Source organism: Prionailurus viverrinus, chromosome B3, assembly GCF_022837055.1.
Source record: "Prionailurus viverrinus isolate Anna chromosome B3, UM_Priviv_1.0, whole genome shotgun sequence".
NCBI lineage: Eukaryota > Metazoa > Chordata > Mammalia > Carnivora > Felidae > Prionailurus > Prionailurus viverrinus.
This window is the reverse complement of record NC_062566.1, coordinates 98,050,191-98,062,819: the sequence shown is the minus strand read 5'-3', so window position 1 is coordinate 98,062,819 and position 12,629 is coordinate 98,050,191. Positions and strand designations below refer to the sequence as shown.

At 39.5% G+C, this 12,629-nt stretch overlaps 1 protein-coding gene across 4 annotated transcripts in view; it reads left to right on the top strand.

Annotated features, from left to right (window-relative positions):
* Nucleotides 1–48: 48 nt before the first annotated feature.
* Nucleotides 49–12,629, top strand: part of WDHD1 (WD repeat and HMG-box DNA binding protein 1) — a 69,412-nt gene continuing 56,831 nt past the window's right edge. Inside the window, exons 1-3 of one of the 4 annotated variants that reach the window (XR_007152922.1) lie at nucleotides 49–128; nucleotides 347–439; nucleotides 10,080–10,191. Coding sequence is in view for 2 of the 4 variants with exons in the window: in XM_047862357.1 (XP_047718313.1) it covers nucleotides 363–439; nucleotides 10,080–10,191 (189 nt within the window). In the remaining 2 variants the exon portion in view is untranslated. The remainder of the gene's footprint in view (nucleotides 129–346; nucleotides 440–10,079; nucleotides 10,192–12,629) is intronic. The other 3 variants (XM_047862357.1, XM_047862356.1, XM_047862358.1) reach the window with 3 other exon arrangements.

Here is a 12,629-nt window from a genome sequence, read left to right as displayed (position 1 = left end):
CGCCGGGCGTGGGCGGTCGGGCGGGCCGGCGCAGGCGCAGTGGTAGCGAGCACGCCAGAGCGCGGGAAGCGGCCCGGCGCGGGCGTTTGTTCCACGCTTTTCCTCACCGGCGTAGCTCGGTTCTCTCGGTGAGTACCCCCTTGCGCTGCCAGTGGCCTTACAGCGCACCGAAGGGAAACGTGTCCCCTTCCCGGCTAATTGTCTGGCAGACCCTCTGCTCACTCTTGTTTGTGCCACTCGGGTGGGGGAAAGGGGACCACCGGGAGACTAACTTCCCTGCTTCTTCTTCAGCCACCGGCTTTTCCTCCCCTTTAAACTAATACTAGTTTTGATAAAACATTTTTAGGTGGGTAGAAGGAAAGATGCCTGCCACCCAGAAGCCGATGAGATTTGGACATACCGAGGGACACACAGATGTCTGTTTTGATGATTTGGGGAGGTAAGGTACTTTGAGAAACGAAAAAGAACGTTTGAGGTGTAAATATTACAAAATTTATTGTTCTGCGTCAGATAAGCAGCCTAAAATGACGCAACCAGACAGAAAAAAGACAAGTCTAAAATGGCACATGTATTTTCCTTAGGTTTATTGTTCGATTCGGGCCGTCCTTGTAGTTTTAGTATGTCTAAAAAGTTAACAAGTGTAAAATCTTCCTTCCAGAGGAGTTGGAAAGATGTGAGCTTTCTCCCATATTTATCTTTTGTTCACTTGTCCTCTGCATCCCGCGTGATTATTTTGTCAGATGGCTAGCTGCCTCTTTCTCAAATTCAGTGGCCCTTTCTGTCGTTTTGGTGTTGTGTCTTTCCTTGGCTTTTGTGATACTATTTCCTTTTTTACTGTTTCTAACTTTTGACTTTTTTCCCCCCAGCTTACTTCCTTTGCTTAATTGATTGTGATCTTTTCCCAGGGTTATTCTGGTCTCTTTTTTATCTTTCTAAATCTCATTACTCTGCAGTACTATCCAGTTTTGTGGCTTCCACTGTTACTCCTATATTGATTGATTTATTGAAAAAATATTTGCGTGTCAACTCTGGTGGAGGCTAGAGATACAGTAGTACAAACAAGTCTCTTCATTGACCTTAGAGTCTTTTTAGATTGACCGACATTCTGCACAGATTAATCACCACAGTGAATGTACGTTTAGAATTATACTTAGCAATATTAAATGATAGGTATAATGATAAGCATATATGAAGGAATGTTGATACAGTTTGGAAGGTGGGGAAGGTTTCTCAGAAGAAGTGTTTCTTGAGATGAGATCTGAAGATTGAATAGGTGTTAGGGAGTATAAAGAGATGGGGGGTGGCAGTGGGGTGGTGGTGTTGGCATTCCAGGCAGAGGGAACCCTGAAAAATTCCAGTGGGGTAGGGACCATGGTATGCTCAAAGGACAGAAAGAAAGCTAGTGATGCCAAAATGTAGAGTGTGATGCAGAGGTTGATGAGAGATGAAATCTGTGATGGTAAGCAATGGGCATCCTATCCAAGACCTCCTGGGCTTTATTGAGGAATCTTGTTTTCATTTTAAAAGCCATAGGAAGGTATTAAAAACTTGAAGCAGAGAGATGTGATCAGACTTTTTTTTTTAGTGTTTGTTTATTTTTGAGAGAGAGACAGAATGCGAGCAGGGGAGGGGCAGCGAGAGGGAGACACAGAACCCTAGGCAGGCTCCAGGCTCTGAGCTGTCAGCATAGAGCCCCACGCGGGGTTTGAACTCATGAACTGTGAGATCCTGACCTGAGCTGAAGTCGGACACTTAACCAACTGAGCCACCCAGGCATCCCCAGACTCTTGTTTTTGAGAAGTTATGTGGAAGATGAAGTGGAAAAGTAGAAGTGGATGCAGAAAGACTGAGGAGGTACCTGCATTAGTCTTGTGGAGTGTGATGGAAGCTTGGACTAGAGAAGACATGACATGGAAAAAGGAGGATGCATTCAGGAAATATTTAAAAGGTAGAATCAACAGGATAGATCAGACATTAATGATGAAGGAGATGGAGATGTCTGGGATCACATCTATGTCTCCGGGTGTTACATTTGGGGAGATGACAGTGCCATTCACAGATATCTGAAATGGTTGGAGAGGAGCTTATTTCAGAGGTAGAAGAAGAGTGGAGATTATGAGTTTACATTTGAACATTTGGAATATTTCTTTGAGATATTCAACTAGAGGTGTAGACAGTTAGATAAATGGGTCTAAAGCTAAGAAATGTGAGCTAGAAATAGAAATCTGTATCTTTTGCTGATGTCTCCTGGAGTTAAGGATTGAGGTCTTGACTGGAAATCTAGATGAGGAAGTTAATAAATAGATATTTAATGCTATGAACTTGGGTGAATGACCTAGAGAGGGAGTAAATGTAGTTGAGAAAAAAAGTTTAAGGGCTAAGCCCTCGGACACTCCAAAATATTTAGAGATCCAATTAAAGAAGGAAGACCCAGCTAAGGAGACTTCAGACGGGCTGGCTAGAAAAGTAGAAAACCAAGAGACAAGAATGATGTCTAGAAGCCAAATGAAGTAAGCATTTTAAGGAGGAGGAAATAATAAACGATGTCAAATGCTGCTGGTGGGTCAAGTTGAGGACTGAGAATTTACCATTAGATTTGGTAATATGGGTGATCTAGCTTTTGTTATGGAGTGGTGAGAATGAAAACCTTGTTGCAGTGTATTCATAAAACTGGAAAGGGAGGAATTAGAGTCAGCAAGGATGGCACTCAAAGAGTAAGGGTAGTTGGATAGGGCTGTGAGGTCAGGAAAGGTTTTTGTTTTAATGTTTATTATTTTTGAGAGAGAAAGAGAGGGAGAGAGCAAGCAGGGGAGGGGTAGAGAGAGAGGGAGACACAGAATTGGAAGGAGGCTCCAGGCTCTGAGCTGTCAGCACAGAGCCTGGCGCGGGGCTCAAATCCACAGACAGCGAGATTATGACCTGAGCTGAAGTCGGCCGCTTAACTGACTGAGCCACCCAGGCACCCTGGGAAGGTTTTTGTTTTAAAGTGAGAGATGCAGTATATGTATGAATGGCGATGATCCATATCCCAGGGAGGGATAAGTTGATGTTATGGTAGGAAGAGGGAGAATTGCAGGAGTGATGGCCTTGAGTAGGTAAGAGGGGTTACAATATAGTGCACAAGGGAGAGAAAGTGGCCAAAGGTAGGAACGTGGTCAAATTCACAAATGGAGGGAAGGAGCACCTAGGAGGCATAGTGAGAATATGAGGCTAATTTCTACAGACTACTTCAGTTTTCTGAGTAAAATAGGAAGCAAAGTTTTTAGCTGAGAGTCGGGAGGCTGTGGGGGTTTGAAGAAAGAGGAGTAGATATGAGATAGATGATTAGAAAAGAAGGACCTAGGGGCGCCTGGGTGGCTCAGTCAGTTAAGCGTCCGACTTCGGCTCAGGTCATGATCTCACGGTTGGTGAGTTCAAGCCCCGCGTCGGCCTCTGTACTGACAGCTCAGAGCCTGGAGCCTGTTTCAGATTCTGTGTCTCCCTCTCTCTCTCTGACCCTACCCCATTCATGCTCTATCTCTCTCTGTCTCAAAAATAAATAAACGTTAAAAAAAATTTAAAAACTAAAAAAAGAAAAGAAGGACCTAGGGAAATATAGTTAGTTGGAATAGTGGGCAACACTAATGGTCTACTTTAGGTTAGTGATCATGAATTTAAAGTGAGATCAGACAACCTAGTTATGTGTTTTTTGCTAGCCACGTTTAGCTGCAAATGTTACTTACCAAGTTGGATTGAACCACGGTTGGGGTTTTGTCAGGTAAGTATGACAAAGGGAGGGGGTTTGAGGATGATGCAAAGAAGTGATTTTAAGAACAGGTTGTGGAATCTAAGCCAGATTAGGAGGGATGTGAGAATTTGTGAGGGAGTGAGAGATAGTGAGAAGTTAGTTTCAATAGATTGTAGATCCTAATAGAAGTAAAAAATGGTTGAAGTTAGGATATTAAGGGTACAGGTAAAAAGATAAGTGATTAGGATGATTGAAATTGAAATTATGAAGAATTTGCAATATTGGTAAAGACAAAATCTACTCTATGACAATGGGAGCCTGAGATGAAGTGAAGGACAAGACTTAGTATAAGAAGGCTTCGTGTATATGGATATTACAAATACTAAGAATTATGATAGGAATAGTGTTGTTCAGAGCACCTGGGTGGCTCAGTGGGTTAAGCATCCGGCTCTCAGGTCATGATCTCACAGTTAGGAGATAGAGCCCCGAGTCAGGCTCTGAGCTGCTAGTGTGGAGCTTGCTTGGGATTTTCTCTCTCTCTCTCTCTCTCTCTCTCTCTCTCTCTCTACCCCTCCCCTGCTCATTCTCTCTCTCTCTCTCTCTCTCTCTCTCTCTCTCTCTCTCAAAATTCACAAATAAACATTTTTTTTAAAAGGCATAGTGTTGTTAGGGAATGACAATGAACCTTGTGCTAAAAATCCTTAGGGAATATGGGAGATTTCTCTTTAGGAATTTGTAGGTGGTCTCATAGCAGTTTTTTGCCCCCCCCCTTTTTTTTAAAGAGAGTGGGGTGTAGCAATAGAATGGAAGTGGTAATGAAATGGAACGAAGACCCACTGACAGGCCCCAAAGGAATGTAGAAGAGAAATCAACCACCTTTAAAAATTTCTTTTAACGTTTATTTATTATTGAGAGAGAGAGAGAACATGAGCATGGTAGGGGCAGACACAGAATCAGAAGCAAGCTCCAGGCTCTGAGCTGTCAGCACAGAGCCTGACGTGGGGCTTGAACTCACAAACTGCAAGATCATGACCTGAGCTGAAGTTGGACACTTAACCGACTGAGCCTCCCAGGCACCCCAGAAATCAACCACCTTTTAAGAGGATTGAGGAGGAATCTGTGTTCTCAGAAGAAGTGTTCAAGAAAAAAGCTGAGGGTAGTCTGGTGCCTAACCATGAATTTCATGAGGCACAATGGAAGGGTTTGGGAGAGGTGGTCAGATTAGGAAAAGAACATTGCTCAGTGAGGATGGAGAATCTAGATGGTGAGAAATGCCTTGGTAATTGTTGGCTTCTTGTAGTTATGTCACAAAGAGGATAAAGACATGATATAATTAGTCCTTATACTCAGAAACTTACAGTGGTTTTTTTATCATCTAAACCGGGACACCTTTGGGAATGGGGAGAAGGATTTCAAAAGAATTAAAATTATAATTTTTAAAATTATTTATTGGTTAGCAAATTATTCTGTTTTGATAGAGCTATAACATTTCTGTTCAAAAAGTGTTTTGGGCACCTAGGTGGCTCAGTTGGTTAAGCATCTGATTCCCTGATTTCGGCTCAGGTCATGATCTCCCGGTTGTGAGATTAAGCTCCCAGTTAGGCTCTGTGCTGAGCATGGAGCCTGTCTGAGGTTCTCTCTCTCTCTCTCTCTCCCTCTCTCTGTCTCTCTCTCCCTCTCTCCCCCTCTCCCTCTCTCTCTCCCTCTCTCTCCCTCTCCCTCCCTCTCCCTCCCTCTCCCTCCCTCTCCCACTGCCTCTCTCCCTCTCCCACTGCCCCTCTCCCTTGCTTTCATGCTCACTCACGTGCTCTGTCTCTAAAATAAACAAAACAACAACACAAAAACCTGTTTTAAAATATTTTTCCTAAAGACGTATTTATGATATTAAAACATTTTAAAAATTTACATTGATTTTCTAAATATTAAACATGTAAACATTTACATAAGTAGAATATTCTTGGTACATACTCATCTACTTTAGTCAGTTCTTTTAGCCTGTCTCTAACATGGCATTTTTCTGAAAAATATATTTTTTTCAATATAGTCTTATTTTTATTTTTATTTTTCTTATAAAATTGGCTGCAGTCATCCTCAGAGTTGCATTTATGCTGAGACCTTGAAGTGAGATGAGTTAACTCTTTTTTTAAGACCATAATATTTTTCCTTCTTTTTTTTTTTTATGCTTATTTATTTGTTTTTGAGAGAGAGCCCCAGCACAGGGGCAGAAAGAGAGAATCCCAAGCAGGCTCTATCCCATGAACTGTGAGATCATGACCTGAGCTGAAATCAAGAGCCAGACGCTTAACCGACTCAGCCACCCAAGTGCCCTAGGGTCATAATATTTTTTAGTATAAGAAAATAACTTTCTTTAGGTTCTCACATACCTGGTAAGCTCAGAAAATTCTACTAACTGGAAGAGTCTTCAATTTTTAAAAATCTATTTTAATTGAAATGGGTAAATCTTTTACTTTCAGTATTTTTATGGGTTCTGTCTTTTTACCTTCATTCAGAGTACCCTTTTTCAATAGTAAGTTCTTCAATATTTTTTACTTTTTATTTTTTTATATTTTATATATGTATTTTTTTTTCTTTAATTCATCAAGTAAGTTTTCTGGTTTCTTTGAATGTTTCACAAATTTTAAGCCTACTCAGTTTCATTTTATTTTGGCATAGAATATAAATTTATATAGTTAAAAAGAGGGGTTCTCTCAGAAGATTCTTCTTACAAGTCAAGATATTCCAGAGTACAATGAGAGAATTTCAAAATGATATCGTTCACTCTTTCAGCTTTTAATGTACAAGTTGTTCAATTCTTAATTTGCTTTTGTAGGGATAAATTTTAGTGTCTTCCTGTCCATAAGCTTTGTTTTCATTAACTGCCTTTCACCAAAAGCTTCAAAGGCTTGAGTTGAATGCTTAAAGATCGTTAACTGATTTTGAACAAAATGCAACTAAGACTTAGGGAACGTGTTTCCAATAGTGGTGGTGGTGGTGGTGGTGATGATGATGATAACACCATCATTATAGGACACTTAGGTTTTATAAAGTCACTCTTCAAAGACTCATATATTTTAAAAATCTAATTGATGGGCAGGAGAGAAACAATCTCATGCAATGCTGAAGTATTTTCGTGTATCTAATATCAGTTTGTTTTGAAAATTTTGTTCAGTCATTGTGGGTATAAACTAAATTATCTCAAAATTCAACTACTGTGGCTTCTGTTTTGATTCATACATTTTTATAGTTCATTTGGTTATGAATTATAGTTTCAATTCCAAGTACATTTGTGTTTCATAGATTTCTTAATTTAGTAAGTGCATTGTTTTTACCACAGTGCTGTGCTCTACCAAAATGGGTATTACTGTGAAAATTAAGAATTTTATCTTTAGCATTAAACTTTGCAAATGATGTTAGAATTCCCAATAATGTTAGATGTTTTACTTCCACAGAATAAACTTTCAGAAGCTTTACTTTGTTTCTGTGAACTGGAGAGAAAACTAAACCATTATTGGAATCAATCTGACTGATTTTCTATTTAAACGTTGTAATGACATTGTAATAAAACCAGTATCATTTAACTGTTTGAAAAGTTCTTTTAAAAAAAAAAAAAGGTTTTTTTTTAACATTTATTCATTTTTTTTTTTTATTTTTTTTTCAACGTTTACTTATTTTTGGGACAGAGAGAGACAGAGCATGAAAGGGGGAGGGGCAGAGAGAGAGGGAGACACAGAATCGGAAACAGGCTCCAGGCTCTGAGCCATCAGCCCAGAGCCTGACGCGGGGCTCGAACTCACGGACGGTGAGATCGTGACCTGGCTGAAGTCGGACGCTTAACCGACTGCGCCACCCAGGCGCCCCAACATTTATTCATTTTTGAGAGTGAGAGACAGAGCATGAGCGGGGGAGGGTCAGAGAGAGAGGGAGACAGAGTCCAAAGGAGGCTCCAGGCTCTGAGCTGTCAGTACAGAGCCTGATGTGGGGCTCGAACTCACGGACCGCGAGATCATGACCTGAGCTGAAGTTGGATGCTTAACCGACTGAGCCACCCAGGCGCGCCGAAAAGTTCTCTTACTAATGGTGACTGCATATTAACAGCTATAACTTTACTCCCTACTTGCACTAGAAAAAATGAAAAATGAACAAAATTAATTTAGAACCACTGTTGTTTGTTCTAGTGCTGAGCTGTTCAGTACAATAGCCACATGTGGCTATTTAGATTTGAATTAATTAAAGTTAACTAAATTTGACATTCAGGTCCTCAAGTCACACTAGCCACATTTGAAACCACATTTTAATTGCTCAGGAGCCAAACAATTTCCATCCTCTCAGCAAGTTCTATTGGACAGTACTGAATTATTATGAAAAGTCATGCCTGACAAGATGCCAACTCACTTTCTGCAGCTGCAGAAACATGGTTTTCAGGAAGTTTCAAGATAACTACTAGCTTACAAAGTAGATGCTCAAGTTTCTTCAGGAGTTCTGTGTCTTCTGTCTTTCCTGTGTTTGGTATTATCACAACAGCCCCTGTAGCAAATGTCCACTAACATTTTGTTCATGTTAACATTTTTATTATCAGCTTCTTGAGAAGCAGAAATTTAGTGTTTAATATTTTGTTAAACGTGTACTTGATATCTTTTTTTTTTAGTTTGTTGCTACTGAAAGGTGTTTTATTAAAAGGCATAATCAATAATAAAATGAATGTTTTATGCCTATAGTAAGTGACAAAAACAGTGTCAGAAGAATATTCAGACTACTCTAAAAGTTCTTCAGGGGACTGTTGAGCTATTTTTTGCATATATTTCTCATTAATTCCACTACATTTCACTCTAATATTCTAAAGGTACCACCAACTGACACCTGCAACTTTCTACATCTCCTTTGCTGGCTAGTTGGTTGCACCAAATAGTAGCGGCAGCAATATGAGATACTTATTCCATCATCATTGAAGACTGAAAGAAATCGTTCTCTCTAGGGCCTCCTGACTGTTTTCACTTTGGTTTTAATCAAAGTGAACCAACTGTTAACACCTGTTGTCTGTGAAGGGTGGTATTATGTTGCATAAAGAAAGGATTGGAATGGGGAGATGGGTTGTCACTGGTTGCCTTTCAGATTTACCTATGTGATAAAGTGAGAACTCTGTTCGTTGTACATGTTACACTACTAAACAAGACCATGGCAGAAGCTGGAAGTGCAAGGAAGAGGTCTGTCAAACCCACCCAACAAATTTGGATGCATGTAATACTAATATATATTTTTTAAGATACTACATTTTATTTATTTATTTTTTAAAGTTTATACATTTCCTCGGTAATCTCTACACCCAACATGGGGCTCTAATGCTCAGCCCCGAGATCAAGAGTCACATGCTCTTCTGAGTCAGCCAGGTGTGCTGATACTAATATGTTTTAAAGTGAAAAATCGAGGACAGATTACAAACTAGCAGGATGCATAAATCAGGAAAGTCCTGGGCAAACAGACTAATGGTCCTCCTATTTACTTCCTATAGAAGGGAGTCCAAGCTCCTTACTCTGGCATTAAGATCATTGTGAATAGGATGACCCCCAATCTACATTTTTTTTCCTCAATTTCCTGTACTGTCTGCTAAGTAAACTCCCCATTCTTTACTAACATCATGTTTTTGTTCATGTGGTTTCCTCTGTTTGGAGCTGCTCTTTTCACCAATCTCAGCATATCTAATTCTACTTGCCCTACTTGCCCTTTGACTTCCCAGTGTCTTCTTTCTTTTGAATCCCTCTGATTTTCCAGGTGGGAATTAATCCTTTTCTTCTGAACCTCTATAGTTCTTTATATGGCTTCTCTTTGCCATTGACCATGTTATTTTTGTGTTTTGTTTCCTTTTGTATGTGTCACAACACCTACAGATAGGACACATACCAAATGAATAAAGCACCAGGAAACAAGAGGTTTAAAACAAGATTTGAGAGTTACAGCCATTTGAATAATCAGCTTTGGATAATTGAGTTCTTGTATCCGTCCACTTACTCATTTTACAAACATTTATCAAGGCTTCTATTTGTCAGAGATTGCTTTGTGCCAGGGGCACAATGGTGAGCAAGGTTGACCTAGTCCCTGTTGTTAGATTACACACTCATCTTTCTTACATTATTACAAAGAATTTTATGCCAGGGAGGAACTGTAGGGAACATTAAATTCACCTTTCATTTTATAGAATAGGAGATTAGCAGTCCTCATTATTGAAGTTTAGGTATGTAAAATAAGAAAACATTGATTAACACCTTGATTTTATTGGAAAAAAAGATAAAGTAGTATTCTAAAAAAATTAATAAGGCTGAAACTGGGTGACCTTTTAATGACTGTGTTTCCTCCACAGTTGTATTGTGACTTGTGGAAGTGATGGTGATGTGAGGATTTGGGAAGATTTGGATGATGATGATCCTAAATCTATTAACGTTGGAGAAAAGGCATATTCATGTGCTTTGAAGGTATTGAAAACAGTTACAGCTAACAATGAGAAATGATACTGCTGTGTGATTTTTATGCAAGGGTGAAGAATATTTTTGTTGAAGTTTTGAATGTAGAGGTATTTTTTGTTTTTCTTATGAAATAGTAATATTCAAATATGTATAATGCCATAAATTTTTACAGGTAAAACCTAAATCTGAATGGCTTTAAAAACTGAATGGTTTAGGGTACCTGGGTGGCTCAGTCCGTTAATCATCTGACTTCAGCATAGGTCATGATATCAACGTTTGTGAGTTTGAACTCCACATCGGGCTCTGTGCTGACAGCTCAGAGCCTGGAGCCTGCTTCAGATTCTGTGTCTCCCTCTCTCTGCTTCTCCCCTACTTGCTTTCTCTCTTTTCAAAAATAAATAAATATTAAAAATTTTTTAAATCTGGATGTCTGATGGTAAACCAGTTAAAATATATGCAAGAAATTATATGTTTTCTTTTAAGATTTAAATGTTCCCTTTTCTCTTTGAGAGAAAACTCCATGGCATTTTCAGGTTTTAGTTCACTAATTTAGATAACTTGAAGAATCATACTAGAAAAGAGGAATATTCTAGCTTTTCAAGATATTTATGTGTTTCATGTTTCTGACGTTTTATGTAAGGTAAGTCTGGAAATGAGATGTAGGTCATTTGGAGAATGGAGACACGTTTTTCAGAAGGACTTGGCAATCTAAATATTTAAAAACCACTAAATTTTTAATTTGTGATGAATTTTAAGTTGAGTGTATTGTATTTGGGTAGAAAAAAATCTTTTCACAGAAATACATATTTTCAAACTCAGGCTCATTAAAGTAAATTAATGAGATGGTCTTTATTTTATTATTTTTTTAATGTTTATTTAAAGAGAGAGAAACAGTGCAAACGGGAGGGGCGGAGAGAAAGGAGACACAGAATCTGAAGCAGCCTCCAGGCTCTGAGCTGTCAGCACAGAGCCTGATGTGGGGCTCGAACTCATGAACCGTGAGACTGTGACCTGAGCCAAAGTCAGATGTGATGCTTAACTGACTGAGCCACCCAGGCACCCCTGAATGAGATGGTCTTTAGATATTAGATATTCTTTTTTAAATGGTCACATATAAGAGAAAATATATTCCCAGAAGGAAAAATACAAAAGACTAACATACATTAGATACAAGTTAAATCTCACTAATAAGCAAAGAAGTACAAATTAAACAACTGGAATTTTTTTTTTCCATTAGATTGGCAAGGATGAAAAATATCACTAATTCCAACAATAGTGAGGATTTGGAGAAGTATTTGTAAATGAAAAAGACTCACTTGTGGTTTTCTGTTACACTCACACTACTACCATGCTCCTAACACCTCAACCACTGGATGTGTGGATTTTTCCCCCACACCAAACAAATTTCTGTAATATTAGCTGGGTGTCCTATAGTTCAGTTCAATTCTGACACTAGCACAGACCTCACAGGTTAGGGGCTCAGTGCCACAAGACTGCTCCCCACTTTAGATACAAGTTGAAAGTAGTAAGTCCCCAGCTCACCCACAGCATCTGTCCTACTTGGCTACAAATCAGAGGTTCCCATGCGCCCCCCCTCCCCCCAAATGAAATGGTTTCAGTCATTTGCTACAAATAGCTCACAGAATTCAGGCGGAAACACTGGTACCAGTTCATTATATAATGAAGTATAGATAAAGGTACAGGTAAACAGGCAGATGAAGAGATACATAGTATGAGGTCTGGGAGGGTATTTTTTCCCCATGGAGTTGGGGTCTGAACATCGTCCTGGTACGTGAATATATTCACCAACCTGGAAACTCCTTGAACCTCATGCTATTGGGATTTTTATGAAGGCTTCATTACATTGACATGGTTGTTTATTAATTCCATTTCTAGCTCTTCTCCCTTTCCTGGATGAAGTGGGGTAGGGCTAAAAGTTCCAAGCCTCTAATTTTGATTTTTTTTTTTTTAATGTTTATTTATTTTTGAGAGGGCGGGGAGGGGCAGAGACAAACACAGAATCCAAAGCAGGCTCCAGGCTCTGCGCTGTCAGCATACAGACTGATGTGGGGCTTGAACTCACAAACTGTGAGTTCATGACCTGAGCTGAAGCCGGATACCCAACCAACTGAGCCACCCAGGCGCCCCATGGTTTGATTTTTCTAATCATGAGCCCTCATTCTGAAGTTATCCAGGAGTCTGCCAAGAATTGCCTCCTTAGGACAAAAGACATTTCTATCACCAATGAAATTCCAAGAGATTTAAGAGCTTTGTGTCAGGAACCAGGGTCAAAGACCAAATATTAGAACAAAAGCTGTTCCTAGTAGTCTTATCACTTAGGAAGTTTCAAGGGTTTTAGAACTCTGCCAGGAATGGGAGGCAAAGGCTAATATCTATTTTCTATTATTTTACAGTATTGCACAACAGTTGCTGGAAGTGTAACTGGG